This window comes from Cervus canadensis, chromosome 3 (genome assembly GCF_019320065.1).
Source record: "Cervus canadensis isolate Bull #8, Minnesota chromosome 3, ASM1932006v1, whole genome shotgun sequence".
Lineage (NCBI taxonomy): Eukaryota > Metazoa > Chordata > Mammalia > Artiodactyla > Cervidae > Cervus > Cervus canadensis.
The window spans coordinates 47204544-47224504 of record NC_057388.1 but is presented as its reverse complement, the minus strand read 5'-3'; the positions used below and the strand labels follow the sequence as shown (position 1 = coordinate 47224504).

The window sequence follows — 19961 nt, the reverse complement described above, 5'->3', positions numbered from 1 at the left end:
AAAATAGAGTTGCCATATGATCCAGCAATCTCACTCCTAGGCCATATGATCCAGCAATCTCACTCCTAGGCATATATCTGGACAAAACTATAATTCAAAAAGATATATGCACCCAAATTTCATAGCACCAATATTTACAATAGCCAAGACATGGAACCTACCTAATGTCCATTGACAGATGAATGGATAAAGAAGAGGTGGTATATATACACAATGGAATACTACTCAGCCCTAAAAAAGAATTAAATAACACCATTCGCAGTGACACGGAAGGGCCTAGAGATGATATGCTGAATGAAATCAGACACAGTAACGCAAACACCGTGTGATATCACTTATATGTGGACTCTAAAATATGACACAGATGAACTTACTTACAAAACAGAAACAGACTCACAGACATAGAAAACAAGCTTATAGCTACCAAAGGGGAAAGGGGTGGGAAAGGGATAGATTAGGAGTTTGGGATTAGCAGATACAAACTATTACATGTAAAATATATAAACAATAAGGTCCTAGTGTATAGCATAGGGAACTATATTTACTATCCTGTAATAAACATATTGGAAAAGAAGATATATATATATATATACACACACACACATATATATGTATAATTGAATCACTTTGTTGTAAATGGTCTGTTAAGTGACAAACACTTCTGAATTTTCTCTATCGTTTAAGATTTTTAAAAAATCGTTCTCCTTTCTCCAATAATTTGCAAAACATGTATTATTGGTTTTCATCTTAGAAACTAACAACATTGTAAGTCAACAATACTCTCCCTCCCCGCAAAACAGAATCATGTTACCCAATGAATGGAGAACTTTGTCCACATTTCTCAAGTACATGTGAATTGGCAAATTTGCATTTTCAGTTACTGAAGAGTTTCCTCCTTTCAGAAATATATTCCCAAATCACTAACTGAGCAGCCCTGGTGTTTGTGAGAACGGAAGAGCTTTTCCTTTGATGTGAACTCCGAGCAGTTTCAACACAGCTGAGCACCTGGAAATTTTTTTAAAAGTCTTAATTCTTTGAATCCTCTTCCTGGAAATGTGGGAAAGCAGAACAGGTGGTTAACCTGCTAGTGTCAAACTCTTCTTTTCCTGCTTTTATCCTTTTCATTTTTTATCAGTATTGTCAATGATTAGTCCACCATGGAAAACAGATATTTGGGCCCATTGATCTGACAAAAACTTATAAAATATCAGATGCCATAAAATCTATTATCAAGGACTTCCAAAAGAACTCAGAAGGTCAAATTGCCAGCCCAAAGTTGTTAAACTGCTAGTCACTTCATGAAGGTAGGCGAAGGCTGAGATCATTGTAGGAGACCGAACCAGTATGGCAGCTCAGGTTGGAAGAAGATGTTTGGAGAAGGAACTAAGCTCATAGTAGCTCCCTGTGGTAAGTAACTTCTTTTCTATTTTTACTTTAGTCATGAAAGACTGATAGATGCTTTTAAGAAAAAAAAAAAACACCTTACAATCCCCCTTATCTGACTGCCACATACTTGGCCTCATCATGAGAACTACAGTTTTGCAGCTAGTGGCCACTGTATATGGAGTACATGGAAACAAAACTACTTCCTGCTTTTAAGCCACTGAAATTCATCTTTTAGAATATACACACACACACACACAAACACACACACATGCACAAGAGACTCAGGCTAGATATTAAAATATTTTAAGGACCATATCTTTTTCATTGTTTCATTTATGTTTCAGTATATTTACACCATTACCATAATATGTCATTATGTCAGTAAAGTTGTTGGCAAAGTTTATGTCAGTAAAGTTTTTTTGTAAAGGAATTTGCAAGAAAAAATTCCTTTTCTTATAATTGGCTTATTAAGTGAGAATTTTAAAAATTTTCTCTTCTCTATAGTTTTTCCCCAATAACCTGCAAAACCTGTAGTACTGATTTTCACCTGAGACCTAACAGCAGTGCAAACAAAATTTCTTATAATAAATGTCTATATAACATTTGCAAATCCCACTTCCTATTACTCTAGCTTCACAGAGGGAAGCTGAGATCAGTCAGAATTTATGTCATGACAATTTTTGCTGCATTGCTTGGAAATGGACCAGTGTAATGGAATTTGTGAGCTCAAGCCATCTCAGCTCCAAAGTCCATGAAAAGAGTCTGCGTGGTTGGACATCCTCACTTGCTCATTCTCTTAGCAAACATTTTTTGAGGACAGTTTCTGTGTGGATGCTGGAGACAGAAGTGTGAACAAGACACAGACAGAACAAATCCCAACACTCAAACAGCTTATAGTCCAGTGGAAAAGCATTCTAGATGCTGGCTTGACTGGGCCCATATTCTATGGCCTGTGGTTACCAGAGAAACTCTTGCATTGATGAGTTTGTTTCTTTCTCAAATGATGTAATAGTTATTGCTTATAAAATTCATATATTTCATCTGTCCAAAGAATTTGATAAAATGACCCCAAATTGTCCCACTAAAGAGAATAATAATAATATCAGCTACTATTTACTGAGGGCTAGACATCATGATAAGTAGTTTCAGTGCCTTATCTTTTCCTCAAAAGGAATCCTTGTCTTCCCGTTCCACAGATAAGAAAACTGAGGTTTAGAGAAGTTCAGGTACTTGCCTAAAGTCACATAACAAGTTACTGTGGCAAATATTGGGATTCAGTACAGACTTGTTTATTCCAAAAGACAGAGTCTGGGCCTTTACACAAGGTGAGAAAAATGAAGTCTAAGTTTTTGTATTCTGAACATTTACTCCTCTGTAGCTTGATCTTTTAAATGGATTATTTAATTTACTTCTTAATTTGTAATAGGTTATAATTTGTATTATTACTCGTGTGTGAAAACAGTTCTTCTGTTTATTTAAATTGCGTGTTTCCAAATTTATTTGTGAAGACCTAAGATAGAAAATGCCATGTACAGGAAGGGCAAGAAATAAGATCAAAGGCACTCAGGCAAGCAGGAGGAAAAAGGACTTCTAGCAGAAAGCACAGGTTAAGATTTTAATGCTCAATGGTAAGAGAGCTATGTGTCTGCTCTAGCTCAATTAAAAAAGTGAATATTAAAAAGAAAAAAATGAAAAGGTGGTGGAATACATACTTTTTATTAGCTGATAAAATAAGCACACCAAATTTCTTAATATGATGTGCTTTTACAACATAAAATTAGAAAAGGACTTTAATACACGAAGTTAAGAGAAAAGTGAAATAAAGATGGGATATAGTCTTCAACATCCACTTTATAAAATGGAAGAAATGATCTTTTATCAAACCCATTTATACTGCCAGTTCATCAGTGCTATGGATACCATAACATTTACTGTCATTCACAGATGGTGACCCTCAGCAGATAGGGTCAGGCAGGTAAGGTTTTCACAATCCAACATGACAATAATAGGACTTGAGAACTAGGCATCCTACCATTTCTCTTATCATCCTGCCTTGAAGGCCAAGAGTTGCAAGCTGAAATCTACACATGAGCTGGAGAGAAGTCAGTCTGAGGCTGAAATTTCTAGTAAAAGCTTGGAAAAATATTAGTTGTGCTGTTGATTGGACAGGAGGGGGAAGCTATTTGTTTTGGACAACACAAGTGAAGTAATTCCATATACTGACTATACATATTAGGCTTTAGCCAATGTTCCCTTTGAGTTGCTTAACCCTGAAAATATAGCGGGTGAGACTAGACAAACAACTGCCTTTAAGTTGTGTGTATGAAAAGCACCTGTCCTGTGACAATGGCTTTGAGAATTCCTGACATGTGGAGCATAGTAGAAGGCAAAAAAAGGAACCAATCTTCACAGTTGATTGCCACAGACTCAGGTGTAACCCCAAAACACCGAATTCCCATCAGTAAGGGCAAGCCCTGGTCCCAAGATATTAAAATATTATGTTGGAGCACACAGTCAGCTAATAATAAGAAATCACTAATAATAATGATAGTAATAATTATTATGGTCTTTCTTTTCCATAGCATTTTTAATAAAATCACTTTTTCAGATCTTGTTTCATATTGGTCTCACTTCAGCATTAAAAGGGATGTCGAACTGATTCATGCTAACACTATGTTTTCAAATAAACAAACACCAAAAGCTTTAATTAATCTGATTAGCTCAGCCATGGAACCTGTTATGAGCAAAGTGAATCAGGACCAGAAACTTGGTCTCTCGTATCCCAGGCTGTCATGATTCCAATAGGATTTAAAGAACTCAGAGAAGCTAAATTAGTCTAAAGTTTTTGCCACAGGTTGAATCACTGTGGAATTTAGACAACATGATCTTTGGTGACGGAACAAAAGTTTTCGTCCTCGGTAAGTACCTGAAGAAGGGCATTTTTTGTCAAGGTAGTGGAGGGAAGGCAAGAAACAAATTGGAATAATAGTTTAAAATGTTGGGAAAATGGGAATGCAAATGGGGATTAGATGTAGGAGTTTAGGAAAGATATTAAAACAAATCCTTAGAGCATACCATAGACAACTGTGCGAAAATGTAGGATTGGGCTTTGTGAACATGTGGACTTATATAAAGGGTTCCTGTATAATATATGTGATCATCATGAAAGTGTTTGGTTCAAGGCCAAAGTTGGTTATTATAGGTAAGTTTTGTGAGCTGACACATTTCCTTTCCTGATGGCAAAGGGGTGTTTTCAAAGAATCTGGCTTTGGAGTCACTCTGATCAGGATGTCTGGGTCTACCATTTACTGTTTATGAGCACTTGGTCAGTTATTCTCTGGCCTCGGTTTCTGAATCCTCAAAATGGAACAGCCATATGTGTCCAGCAGGTATCGCATGAGAATTCAGTGAAAGCCAGTCAGCAGTGTCCCTGACACGCGTGTAACACATTGTCGGTGCTGGATAGGTGTGTCCACACTCCATTCAAATGCGAAGGGAAAGCTGCACCCAGGGAGGAGAGTTGTTTGCAGCCAAAAATATTGACAGAAGAGAAATTCTTCAGAGGATGCAGTTGTACTCCTAACTCCTTAAACAAAAAGTTATCTTACTGTCCACTCACACACACAGAATTGAATTGGGAGGTATTTGTCTCTCTTTAACAGACTGCTTTCTATTTGTCAAGAAAAATGAAGTGAAAATGTATTTGTTTTTATATTTGTTGTTCTATGTGCTTTACATCTGAATTCTTTCACTTCATTGATATCATCTCTAACACAAACATTTATTGGCCCTTAGCCAATAAACTTGGGCTCCGTGATCTTATTTATCAGAAAAATTTTAATTCATAAGTTAAATGATTGTGATATGAAGTCAATTAAATACAGATACAAAGGTCATAATATAATTTGCTTATTTAAATGTGAAATAGTTCTAATTATTTAATTTATAAAATATAAGGAAAAATAGAGTACTCTTAAGCAATAAAAACACAGTATGTGATGGGAGAAATATACAGTATCTTACTACTATAATCAATAAAATAGTATTTACACCATGAGTGAGGTGTATAAAATTAAACACACTAGGACCTAATTGTATTTACAACGTTAAGTTTTAAAATGACCTCTGTTTGCTTACTTCTTTAGTAGAAAACTCAGGAATTTTGCTACAGAGGAAAAATTTCTCAAGAATTTTTTTCTTTTTCTTTTCAAATGAGAAGTTTGATTTTTCTTTTCTTAAGAAACTGACCTCAGAATACTAAACCAGCTCAAAGAGAATATGAGTAAAGTATTTGTGTTTCATTTGGAAATAAATTTGAAAGAGTTTTAACGTTTATAATTTCAACCGTTACTTTAACCATAAATATATAATCAAGAAACATTCCAGCATTTAAGTGGGATCATTTGCAAACTATGTTTTGTTATATATGTTGACACCATGTCTATAAGAAATTCAGGAAGCATACATTTAATTTTTAATTATATATATACTTTATTTAGCAGATGAAAACACAGTAAACCATGGAGCTCTAAAGAAGTTCAGCAAACTTACAGGGTAGATTTAAAACTGCGGGAGACACAGAGTCAAAATACTGTGCGTTCTTAACCATTCTTAAACCTGAAATGAAATTTCAAAAGAAAATGTGCCTTGGTAAACTTTCCCTAAAGTGAAGCAATATTCTGATAAATGCATTACTTGATAAGGTTTATATAAAGCATGTCAGAAAATTATACATTTTTATTAGAAGTTTTGGAAATATTGCTATTTTGTTTCCAAATTCAAGGCACTGTAAACAATCAACTCCTCCACTCAAAAATCTGAAAGTTTTCAGATCTGAAGTTTGGATGTTATATAAAACTAGAAACCCACCAGGAGAATCCCATCAGTTCAGAAATGGGCAGGTGAATCCACATTTGAAGCTGTAAATTCAACATCACAGATTGTCAAGTATGCAGGGACACTAATTCCCATTATAAAAAATGACTGTATATTATCTAAAGATACAATAAATTTCCTACTGACATTTATTTATATGAGAAGTAAGATCAGTTCAGCTCAGTTCAGTCGCTCAGTCGTGTCCGATTCTGCGACCACATGAACCGCAGCACACCAGGCTCCCTGTCCATCACCAACTCCCGGAATTTACCCAAACTCATGTCTTTTGAGTCGGTGATGTTATCTAACCATCTCGTCCTCTGTCGTCCCTTTCTCCTCCTGCCTTCAATCTTTCCCAACATCAAGGTCTTTTCCAACGAGTCAGCTCTTCGCATCAGGTGGCCAAAATATTGGAGTTTCAGCTTCAACATTAGTCCTTCCAATGAACACCCAGGACTGATTTCCTTTAGGATGGACTGGTTGGATCTCCTTGCAGTCCAAGGGACTCTCAAGAGTCTTCTCCAACATCACACTTCAAAAGCATCAATTCTTTGGCGCTCAGCTTTCTTTATAGTCCAACTCTCACATCCACACATGACTACTGGAAAAACCATAGCCCTGACTAGACGGACCTTTGTGGACAAACTAAGATAAATATGGTTCATTCCAGGGTAGTTAAATGAAGCTCCACAGAGTTGCAAAACATGAGGATGAGTTATGTGGCCAAAGAGAGCACAAGTTACAAAACAGGATAGGAAGGGAAAATAGTAGAGAGAAGGGAACTTTCCTACACTGTTGGTGGGAATGCAAATTGGTGCAGTGACTATGCACAACAGTAGGGATGTTCCTTAAGAGACTAAAAATAGAGCTACCATATGATCCTGCAATCCCACTCCTGGGCATATTCCCAGAGAAAAACATGGTCTGAAAAGATACAAGCACCTCTATGTTCATAGCAGCACTATTCACAATATCCAAGACCTGAAAGTAACCTAATTGTCCAATGACAGAAGAATGGGTAGGGAGGCATGGGGTGTGTGTGTGTGTGTGTATATATATACTGGAATAGTCCTTAGCCATTAGAAAGGATGAAACAATGCCATTTGCAGCAACATGGATGGACCTGGAGATTGTCGTACCAAATGAAGTAATTCAGACCGAGAAAGAGATAAATGTCATATATCTCTTATATGTAGAATCTAAAAAGAAATGATACAATTGAAATCATTTACAAAATAGAAACCGACTCTCAGAGAACAAACTTGTGGTTACAGGGGGGAAGGGTGGAGGGAGGGACAGCTAGGGACTTTGAGACTGACATATACACACTACTATATTTAAAATGGATAGCCAACAAGGACCTACTGTATATAGCACAGGGAAGGAAACTGCTCAATATTCTGTAACAATCTAATTGGGAAAAGAATTTGAAAAAGAAGAGATACATGTATACGTATAACTGAATCACTTTGTAGTACATTTGAAACTAGCACAGCATTATTAATCAGCTATACTCAAATATAAAATTAAAAGCTTGAAAAAAGCAAAAAGTCAAAGATTCTCACCTCTAGAGAAACTATCAGAGTTACCTGGACTTCTTCCCCATTCTCATTCCCACCACACACCCAAACACTTCGTTTTTTAAATATAATTTTATTTTTAAAATTTTTCTCTGTGCTGCATCTTCTTTGCCGCAACATGGGCTTTTCTCTAGTTTCAGAGAGTGGGGCTACTCGTCATTGCAGTGCGGGCTTCTCATTGCAGTGGCTTCTCTTGTCTGAAGCTTGGGCTCTAGGGCATGGGGCTTCATAGCTGCAGCACAAGGGCTCAGTAGTCCTGTCTTCAGGCTAGAGCACAGGCTCAATAGTTGTGGTGCAGGGGCTTAGTTGCTCAAGGCATGTGGGATCTTCCGCATCAGGGATCGAATGTGTGTCTCCTACATTGGCAGAAGGATTCTTTACCACTGAGCCATTAGGAAAGCCCATCCATCCACTTTAAAACAGGCTCCACTATGATAGAACAAAAGAGATGTTAAAAAATAAATGTGTTCATGAATTTTGGAAGGAGATAAAACTCATAACCCATCTTACCATGTGGAAAAAGAACAAAGGCCAATGTGTGATCCAGGTTCTACTATGCTAGCTGTGACTTTGGGCAAGCTACATAACCTCTTGAACATCTTCCTATTGAAAATAAGAAGGATAGTAAGTCCCTTACAATCCACTGTGAAAGGAATCCATGGTGAGCCCTAATTCAGTGACAAGTTTTCTTCCTTTTATTACATGCTAGTTTATTCCATGGCTCTCCGTGTTTCTCTAATAACCATTTTAAATTCTTTTCTATCTCCCTCCACAGATAAAAAACTTCCTGCAGATACTTTCCCCAAACCCACAATTTTTCTTCCTTCAATTAATGAAGTCAACCATCAACAGGCTGCAACGTATCTTTGTCTCCTGGAAAAATTTTTCCCTGATGTTATTAAGGTTTCTTGGAAAGAAAAAAATGGCAACAGGATTCTGCCATCCCAGCAGGGAAATACCATGAAGACCAATGACACATACATGAAGCTCAGCTGGCTGACAGTGACAGAAAACTCCATGAAGAAAGAACACATATGTATCGTCAAACATGAGAAAAATGCAGGAAGAAAAGATCAAGAGATTCTTTTTCCTGCAGTGAAAGAAGGTATGTGAATATAAACATAAATATAAATATAACCTCCCTTGGGCTTCCCTAGCGGCTCAGTGGTAACGAATCCACCCACCAATGCAGGAGACATGGGTTTGAGCCCTGGGTTGCCAAGATCCCCTGGATTAGGAAACACAAACCCACTCTAGTATTTTTGCCTTGGAAATTCCAGACAGAGGAGCCTGGGTCACAAAAGAAGAGTCAGACACAACTTAGTAACTAAACAATAACCTCCCAGAACACAGTTTTTCAAAGACAATACCCTAACTTTTCTGTCAAGTCAAATAAACACGTCTTTCTAAGATGTTGTTCTGTTTAATGGTAGCATAAATGTCCTGAAATTTCCACTAGAATTAAAATAGTACAGGCAAGGGAACATTAAAACAAAAAAGAAAACATATTTTTAAGCTTTCTCAGCCTGTTTCATCTTCCAAAATATTACAGTCACAATGATGATTTTAGGGTCTTTGTATGGATTAAATGAAAGAAAATATATGAACGTGTCTAGCAACTTAGTGCACAACAAATTTGCAAAAAGAAATGTCACTTTTGATTGTCTTGGTTGATCAGGAAATAAGAACATTTATGTATCTTTCAGGAATGCTCTACTCACCAAGCAGTCATTCTCACTTTAATCCTGCTTTTCTCAAAATATAAGTCAGAAACAGTGGGTTATTAAATGACAAAATGATGTTCTTATGAGGAAGCCAGATTGCAGTTCAACAAAAAGTATTGAGTGGGCTAAAAATTTATTTAGGTTTTTCATAAGCTGTTATGGAAAAAACTTGAAAGACCTTTTTGACCAACTGAAGAGAATAATTTACTGCTGCAGTTTTATTATGGTCTTAGTTAAAATTTGTACTTTATTTACCACCTTGAAGTTAAAATTTGTAATTAAAGATTGGGTGAGACTAAAGTGTGCAAACGTATTCCCACTGTACATAATGAATGTATTTCTTGCTATTAGAAAAGATCTTTCAAGATACTTTTATTGTAGCCCTAGCACATGCTAGGTCTGGAGGAATGTGTGGATGGACACACTCGGGTGAATTACTGTCCTAGGAGAATGCACTACAGTCAAGAGAATGTACACTTTTCTGGATGACTCAGGGTCACCATGATCTAGGCATGACGTCCCAAAGCAGCCCCTGTGAGCAGATGCTGGACGTGTCCATGCGGTGGGGGCAAAGTGCTGGGTGTATCTTGACCTTGACAGTGGTCCTCTAACTTACTGGACTCAGGGCTTCATGTCTGAGTAATTCACCTAACAGACCACAGGCCACCGGGCCCATCAGAGGAATCACTGTGTGCTTTTCCCTGTGGTTAGGAAGCCTTTTTAAGCCGTGGGAACAAGCATATAAAATGTGCACAGACGTTGGCTGTGCACCAGTCCGAATTTCTGAAGTAAGTCTTTATCTTCTCTGGTTCTTAGTTTGTCCAATGATCAAATCAAGCTTGAGCATTTGCCTTGGCTTTGTCCTGGGACTGCAATGAAGAGCAAATGAAACAAAGTCAGCAAAAAATTGCATTCCAAAACATAAATGGGTCTATTTATTCATGCATCTACTGTATTATTTATATTCTTTCCTTAAACTAATCAACACTGAGATTACAGAAATGGCCCTAAATTTCTATTTCTACTCATTCTACTCTAAGAAATACATAATAAACAAATTTGCTAAGTGCAGTTTAATATAATCATGGCTCTAACTGTCCTATTAGGTTTTAATTTTTCTGTGATTAAGGAAAAATAAAAAGGGTGGTAAGTTTCATGGTGATAATTACCATAGGGGAGACAAGTTCCCTTTTATCATGTGTGATACTTGGCACTTAATTTCTGAAATAAATGTTTCCCATGGATTTCATGGCCATATAGCTAAAGAGGGCATTTCTATAAATTTCATTCTTTAGTAAATTTCTAATGCTATTTTTGGGAAGTTTCTTGTTTTTGATAAAAGTTAAGAATATTATATGGGCTTCCTTGGTGGTTCAGATGGTAAAGAACCTCCGTGCAATGTAGGAGAATAGGATTCTATTCCTGGGTTGGGAAGATACTTCGGAGAAGAGAATGACAACCCACTACAATATTCTTGCCTGGAGAATCCCATGGACAGAGGAGCCTGGTGGGCTACAGTCTATGGGGATGCAAAAAGTCGGACACGACTGAGAGACTAACTTTCACTTTCAAGAATAGTGTGTTGTTGTTCAGTTTCTCAGTGGTGTCTGACTCTTTGCGACCCCATGGACTGCGGCATGCTAAGCTTCCCTGTCCTTCACCATCTCCCGGAACTTGCACAAACACTCGTCTATTGAGTTGGTGATGCCATCCAACCATCTCATCCTCTTGTCCCCTTTTCGTCCTGCCTTCGATCTTTCCCAGCGTCAGGGTCTTTTCCAATGATATGGCTCTTCACATCAGGTGGCCAAAGTATTGGCACTTTAGCTTCAGCATCAGCATCAGTCCTTCCAATGAATATTTAGCGTTGATTTCCTTTAGGATTGACGGGTTTGATCTCCTTGCAGTCCAAGGGACTCTCAAGAGTCTTCTCCAACACCACAGTTCAAAAGCATCAATTCCTCGGTGCTCAGCCTTCTTTATAGTTCAAATCTCACATCCATACATGACTACAGGAAAAACCTAGGTTTAACTATATGGACCTTCATTGGCAAAGTAATATCTCTGCTTTTTAATACACTATCTAGTTTTGTCATAGCTTTTCTTCCAAGGAGCAAGAGTCTTTTAATTTCATGGCTGAAGTCACCATCCACAGTGATTTTGGAGCCCAAGAAAATGAAGTCTTTCACTGTTTCCATTGTTCCCTATCTATACACCATGAAGTGATGGGACCAGATGCCATGATCTTCTTTTTTTTAATTTTGGGTTTTAAGCCAGCTTTTTCACTCTCCTCTTTTAACTTCATCAAGAGGTTCTTTAGTTCCTCTTCACTTTCTACCATTAAAGTGATGTCATCTGCATATTTGAGGTTATTAATATTTGTCCTGACAGTCTTGATTCCAGCTTGTGCTTCATCTAATCTGGCGTTTCTCATGACATACTCTGCCTCTAAGTTAAGGAAGCAGGGTGACAATATACAGCCTTGACATACCCCTTTCCCAATTTGGAACCAGTCTGTTGTTTCATATGTTTCTCAGGAAGCAGGTAAGGTGGTCTGCTATTCCCATCTCTTTAAGAATTTTCCACAGTTTGTTGTGATCCACACAAAGGCTTTAGCATAGAAGTAGATGTTTTTCTGAAATTCTCTAGCTTTTTCTATGATCCAACGTATGTTGGCAATTTAATCTCTGGTTCCTATGCCTTTTCTAAAACCAGTTTGAACATCCAGAATTTCTTGGTTCATGTGCTGTTGAAGCCTAGCTTGGAGGATTTTGAGCATGACCCTGCTAGCATGTGAAATTATTGCAATTGTGCAGTAGTTTGAACATTCTATGGCATTGCCCTTCTTTGGGACTGGAGTGAAAACTGATCTTTTCCAGTCCTGTGTCCATTGCTGAGTTTTCCAAATTTTCTGACATATTGAGTGCAGCACTTTAACAGCATCATCTTTTAGGATTTGAAATGGCTCTGCTGGAATTCTATCACATCCACTTGGAAGCACAAATCATGAAGTGATTTTTGAATGGATAGAAAACTAATCAGGTCCAAGTTTTTGACCAGTCTTGACTGAGAAAGAGGTCTTAGTATACACTGCAGTTTATGCTGAAATTTTTTTACTTTTTCACCTCAATCAATTCATAGTAATAAGAGGTTTGTTCATTTTTAATGAACATAGTCACTGCAAGCAAAAGAAATAAAGTTACAAACAATTTTTTCTGGTTGTGCTGGGTGTTCGTTACTCTCTGCAGGCTTCCTCTGGTTGTGGTCAGTGGGGACTACTCTTCTTTGAGGTGCTTGGATTTCTCATTGCAATGGCTTCTTGTGCCGTGGAGCATGGGCCAAGTAGTTGTGGGACATGGGCTTAGTTGCCTTGTGGCATGTGGAATCTTTCGTACCAGAGATTGAAACCATGTCCCCTGGATTGGCAGATGGATTCCCACCCACTGTACCATCAAGGAAGTCCCAGAGAGAGTGTTTTAAGACACATTAAGGTCAGTTCTTGGGGATGATTATATTAATATTTTCACTCTTGGCATTTGCTGCATAGCTTTTATAGCTCAAATTCATTTTTTATAGTGAAAACTGATCTCAATGAGGGCATAAAATGGCATACCAGAACCAAATCCATATGGATAAGAACATATCCAGAAGAAAAGGAATAAACCAAAAAACCACTGTGACTCTATTTTCCTAGATCCATTTTCTTTTTACAAATATTTATCTGGAATTTTCTATCCCTGGAATTGCACTGAAGTGTTGACCTCCTATAATAAACAAGGTCACTGATAAGAATAATTAAGATATCTGGAAAAGAAGATGTTTTTAGTGTCTACAGTAGTAGAATTCTGTTGCTCATTGGTTACTTTCTCTCTCTTTCTGTGGCTTATTTTACAAAGTACTTTCCACAGGCTCTGTCTCATTTAATGTCTCACAATGATCCTTTGAATCCTGGCTCTGCCATCACTGGTACCATTGGCACAACTCTCTGCCAGTCACTTTCCCTCTGATCCTTATTTCTTCTTTTGTAACATGGAATCCTCCAAAATACACCTCATTCCAGTATCACTGGAAGATTAAAGAAGGTAACACATGTGAAGTAGTTAAGCTAGTTATAGTTGCTCACTAGCTATTAGCCTTATTAATATTGTTTTCATTTTGCCCACAAACACCACAAATTCAGAAATCATGAGTCAGGGATACTGGGAACATGTATGATTTGGAAAGGTTGACTGCTTTCCTTTGCTTAGAAGGGAAATTTACCTGAGCCAGACTCCCTTGAACATGGGACTCTGTTGTGGATTCTAGGATTGGATGTGTTCATCTTGGGAACATCTCTTCATATCAGCAGTGGATGCTGAAGATGTAGAGCAGCCTCTTTTTCTGTTTGCCTTTCTGCAAATATTTCTTGAAATTGTACTTTGGATAAACACTGTCATGTGTAGAAAACAATATATGAATTAAATCTACTGAATTACATAGTATTAGATGAACTATTCCTGGATTTGTAGGGCTCATATTTTAATCTGTCAGCAGGTTATATATATAATATATATATATATGCTACATGCATACATACATATATATATGTTACACATGCACATATAAACATACATGCACACTGTCAAATAATGAACATGAATAATTGACAATACTTTCTCTCATTTATTGTAGTTTTCACCCCAGTTGTCACTACTACTGAGCCTCCAAATGATTGTTCGAAAGATGGAAGTGGTAAGTTTTTGTGTATGTTTGCCTTTATGTTGGGCTTCTTTGGTTGCTCAGTGGTAAAGAATCTGCCTGCAATGCAGGAGCCACAGGAGACATGGGTTCGACTCCTAGGTCAGGAAGATCCCCTGGAGGAGGGCATGGCAATCCCCTCCAGTATTTTTGCCTAGAGAATCCCATGGATGGAAGAGCCTGGAGGGCTACAGTCCATAGGGTCTCAAAGACTTGGACACGACTGAAATCTTAGCAGGCTTGCATGCACCTTTAGGTTATGCTTTAGTACTTTTTTCCCTTCTGATTAATTAACTTCTTTTGAACTTCTATGGCTTAAAGTAGAAAAGACCAATTATCTGGAATGGTGATGCTAAAAATTTTCATAGTTTTAAGAACCAACTGACTTGTCTATCAGCAGATTATATGTATACACACACACACACACACACACACTCTTATATATACATACATACACACACTGTCATAATGGATGTGGACGATTGATTAATATTTGCTCTCATTTCTTCTAGAAGTCACCGATACTGATTTTACAAAAGCTTGTGCAAGAGATCAAGGTAGTAAGTTTTTGTATACGTTTGCCTTCATGTCATCCTATAGCATTTTCTTTTCCTCCTGATGAAATTACCTTTTGAACTTTCCTGGTTTATGGTAGGAAAGACCAATTATTTCTGAAACTTTAAGATTCGTACATTTGATCAGTATCTCTCCTGTCTCTATTGGCAGATTTTATATATATGTATGTGTATTGTGTACATATATACATACACACAAACATGCATATACATATATATCATGTATCAAATAGTTAAGTATGAATAATTGACTACTATTTTCTCTTCTAGAAGTCGCTAATTCTACAAAAGCATGTCTGAAAGATGAAAACAGTAAGTTTTGTCTATATTTGCCTTTATGTCATGTTATAGCACTTTTTTCCTCTAGATAAATTAAACTTTTGGACTTGGTTTAAGGTAGAAAATCAGAGTCTGGATATTGCAAAATAGACTGTTATACAGTCCATAAGTAAATCTTAAGTAAGTCTATTATATAGACTGTTACACAGTCCATATATTTTAAGTTACACATTTTTTTTTTAAGTAAATCCAACATTCTGTAAGAGTCATCTTAACACAGTAAATACTGGTTTTGGTGTGAGATGATTCTCAATTACAGGATGCAGTGATAGGCTCTGAATTATTCAACAATGGGTTTCACTCAATTGTGTAGCTTTTGATTACAGTGACTGTGCAAAAATGATACCAAGTTGCTTTTCTATATGTTGAGTCTTTGGTTGTTGCTAGTAGCTAGTAACATAAACTAATGCTTATAGAGAGTTTCATATTCTTACAGAAGGCCTTATACTATGTCTCTCATGTATTTTAAATACGATTCTCATAAAGCTCCTAAGAGGGTATATATTAATTTCCCCCCATTTTACAGATGAGGGCAATGAGCTAAAATTAATTAAGTCCCTTGTACCCAGGCTCACAGCTAGATCTGGAATTTCAACCCAGGACATTTGAATCCCTCTTCTAAGACATTGATATAGAGTAAGAAATCCAAAAGCCAAGGTCCTGACATAATGACATCTGGCTGGGGGTATAAGTACCTGGGCTTCCAACTATCACAGACGAGAGTTCTTTGGTTACGAGTTGCATTGATGTGGGTACATTACTTACATTGCTAAACAGCAGGATCCCCACCTGCCAATAGGGAACAATTACACCTAACTCAGTAGTTGAAGGGGAGTGCTTCCCTGGTGGTTCAGACGGTGAAGAATCCGCCTGCAATGTAGGAGACCTTGGTTTGATCCCTGGGTTGGGAAGATCCCTTAGAGAAGGGCATGGCAAACCACTCCAGTATTCTTGCCTGGGGAACTCCATGGACAGAGGAGCCTGGTGGGCTACAATCCATGGGGTTGCAAAGAGTCGGACAAGACTGAGCAACTAACACTTTCACTTTGAGTTATGACAGAGATAAGGTCACCTAAGTGGAATGTCTCCATAGGGTATCCATTTAGCTGGCACAGGATCTGTACTAGTTGGTGGCCCCTTCTCCCTACATGAAGGTTCTTAGTAAATCTAGAAGCACTGGCTCTGGTCCTGCTGATCCCTTCTTCATTCCCAATGTGTCAGGGGGCCTGAAACTCAGCTAACACCTGATGTGACACTGGGTGGTAAGTTATGAGCATGTCACCTTCTGAGATCCTTTCCACACCATATACTAGTGATTCTGGAGTTCTGACTCTATAAAGAGAGAAATTTTCCTCAGGAACAGACTTCAGCCTTGTGGTTCGTTTAGCCAAGTCAGATCCATCATCACTGTTGTTAATTACTCCTTGACATCATATATTTCTTCTAAAACTTCGAAGGAGAGTAAGCGCATTAGCCTATAACATCACAGCCATGATAAGAGACATCCAAGAGAGACAGGTGAGTGAGGCCTGAGCACCTAAGCTTTCTGAGAGCTGGGCTAACCACTTTCTTCCATTCTGCACAATGTTCACTTTACTACACCCTGCCCCACCCACTGAAGATGCCACCAAATTTCACAGATTGTAACCTGATCATAATCTCACTGATGCACAAGGTGTAATCCATCAGATCCTTCCAAACCAGTGATTCGACTTGATATTTATGCTAAATATCAAGTGTCTGGGGTAGGCACTGAATGTGGAGATGCAGAACTACATGACAGCTAAGAATGTGCTCATTAGAATCATGTTACTGGGATTGAAATGTGGTTCCTGGTACTTTCTAAATGTGTGACGTCAGGCAAATTACTCCTCTCTGCCCTCAGTTTATTTGTAAAATGGGGGTTGAAAATAATGATCTCATAGGTTATTGTAAAAATTAAATAAGATTAAAAATTTGCATGCAAAGCTCTCAGAAAATTGTTTAGCATTTGGTTAGTGGTTAATGAATATCATTCATTATTTTTTAGACATATGGCAAGGGTGAAGAAAATGCTGAAAGCAGTTTATCACAAATGATTTTCCCTACTGGACTCCATTAAAAGTATAACCTTGCTTTTTAATATTTTGGAAGGTTCTAGTGAATTTGGCTGAGGTTGTTGACTTGAACTGTGAGCTGAATTCTGAGCCGTGCTGGTGGTGGTGGTTGTGATGATAAATGTTTACTTTGGGGTTTGGTGTTACAGGGGTGTCACGCCAATGTAGATGATCAGAAGTAAATAATTGTGACCACACCCCTTATTGGGCTTCCCTGGTGGCTCAGATGGTGAAGAATCTGCCTGCAATGCGGGAGAGCTGGGTTCAATCCCTGGGTGGGGAAGATCCTCTGGAGGAGGGCACGGCAACCCACTCCAGTATTCTTGCCTGGAGAGTCCACATGGACAGAGGAGCCTGGCAGGCTACAGCCCGTGGGGTTGCAAAGAGTCGGACACGACTGAGTGACTACGCACACACGGTGTTAGGAGGCGTGTCCTGTCCTTTTGAAAGAATGGGCAATAATCATATGACTTCTCCTAGACACCGTGCCGCTGCAGTTCACGTACAACTCTGCTTACTACACCTACCTCGTCCTCCTCCTCAAGAGCGCCGTCTACTTTGTCACCACCTCCTTCTGTGTGCTTAGGAGAACAGGCATCTGCTGTGATGGGACGAGCTCGTGACCGAGGGGACAACAAAGGGGTCAATCTTCCTCCATCTATTGTCCCAGAAACTCTCTACTGAAGACCCAGCCGGGCTTGCTTTCTGGGTTTGGGTTATTTCAGACATTGTGTTTAATTTTCTATCATTGTGTAAGGGTTTTTCAGACCACTGGGCAGACAGTTTTCCTCTGTAACAAGGAATTCTGCCATTACTCAAAGGCACGGCCCAGGGCTCGTCCAGGGGAGCCTCTCCCACCACTGTCCCCACAATCTCATCAGCTCCTCCCCACCCCCAAGTCCTCATGCCCCGCTAAGCACACACAGCGGGCAGTTCCCTGTTTGCTCCTCGAGCACCTCCACCGAGACCACGGCCCTGATCTTCCCTGTCACACACCCTGGAGATGCTGGCTTTGCTACTTGAAATAAATAAATTTCTAAAAAGAAATCAAAAGTCCCTTTTTGTCTGTGTACTTTAATTCCATGGAATCTAATCAAGGTGAGAAACAGCATGACAGCAGTGATATCAAGCTCAGTTCTGCTTATAATAATGGCCAACCCCACATTTCTAGGTCTTTCCCTGAGACGGTGGTCATGGAGCTCTCTTTGGGGCACTGGCTCCAAGGAGACCCACAGCCAAAAGAAGGTGCCTGGGTTCCTTCTCTTTCAGAGTCCCCAGATTCAGACTCCTTGGTTTGAGATGTTCCTGTGGCAACAGTGTGACTGACTTGCACTTGTGCGTGTTCAGATCTGCAGTAGTGCCTCACAAGCACTGCCTCCTGCTCCTCACATTAGCCCCATGAGAACTGCAGCAACGCCAGCGGGGCCCTGGGTGGGGCTGCAGCACGGAGACTCCGAACTCGAGGGCCTGGATTTGACCCTGGGTCTGCGCTAGTGCCCGGGTGACCTTACCCTGGGTCTGCGCTAGTGCCCGGGTGACCTTACCCTGGGTCTGCGCTAGTGCCCGGGTGACCTCAGGCAGCGATCTGAGCTCACAGTACCATCATGTCCACGTCTGTAACAGTTACAGCTCTGGCTCCGGGAACATGATGAGTAGACACGTTAGTGATGCTTGGACCATGCAAGCCCTCAGCCATATTAGCATCCACTGTCTGTAGCTCTGCTGTAAAGTCAGTAGATTTTACACATACACCGAACTACCGAGAATCATCGGTAATCTCATATCCCTGCAGACAAGTTGGACTTGTCTTGAGGGACTCAGTTTTAACAATTCACCAGGAATCCCATTAATTGTTGAAGAGCCCTCCGAGGAAGGTACAGCTAAAGTCGATAGTTTACCGATTGGAGTGATTGAGTATTCCACTTGTGGTCACTGTTTTGTAAGTAACAGTCATTTAGAGCCAGGTCTCTAAGATCTCAGAGCCCATATTTTGTTTCCTAGGATCCTGTGGCTTTCCATTGACTCATTTGTTACTGGGAAAAACAAACAAAAAGAAACCCCAACAAAACAGAACATGCATTGCTTCTTTGCTACAGGCCTCCTCCAAAGAGTCTGTGAGAATTTTCTTAAGGACTTGTGGGTGCGTCTGCCTTCTCCTGTGTATTCTCGGGAATCACCATAGCTGCTCCCTCAGTTATCAACACTACGGAAACTCTGCCTGACTCTGCGAGTGTGTCTAGGTTAGCACCTGCTCTTTGGGAGTATAGCGAACTGGACTGAGTCTCAGACAGAGCAAGACTGTGGATGGTGCTCTGAACATCCTGACACCCCAGCTCCTGCCCTAGACTCAGCAGACCCCAGGGTCCTCAGAATCCCTGTGGAAGCCTCTTAGGTGCCCAGGTGCATTTCTGAGGTGGGAGGAAGGCGTATATCAGTTTGGTCCAGTCCTTCTCCACTACAGCACAGCTACTGTGTGGTATTGGGGGAGGAACACTGAACCAGAGGTCCACCTCACACCTCAAGAGTTAGAACCTTCACTTCTGGTCTGTTCTAACCAGCTGTATCATGTCTCCTTGACCACATCACGTTGCCTAAGTTTACCCATATTTAGAATCAGGTGTTCAAATTAAGTCATTTCAGATTTCTATG

At 39.3% G+C, this 19961-nt stretch overlaps 1 gene segment (V, D, J or C); it reads left to right on the top strand.

Moving 5' to 3' along the window:
- LOC122438333 overlaps positions 1–18368 on the top strand; it is a 24873-nt gene extending 6505 nt beyond the window's left edge. The window contains 6 exon segments of the C gene segment in view: positions 4263–4304; positions 8617–8946; positions 14237–14296; positions 14815–14859; positions 15148–15189; positions 17793–18368. Coding sequence covers positions 4263–4304; positions 8617–8946; positions 14237–14296; positions 14815–14859; positions 15148–15189; positions 17793–17935 — 662 coding nt within the window.
- Positions 18369–19961: the final 1593 nt, after the last annotated feature.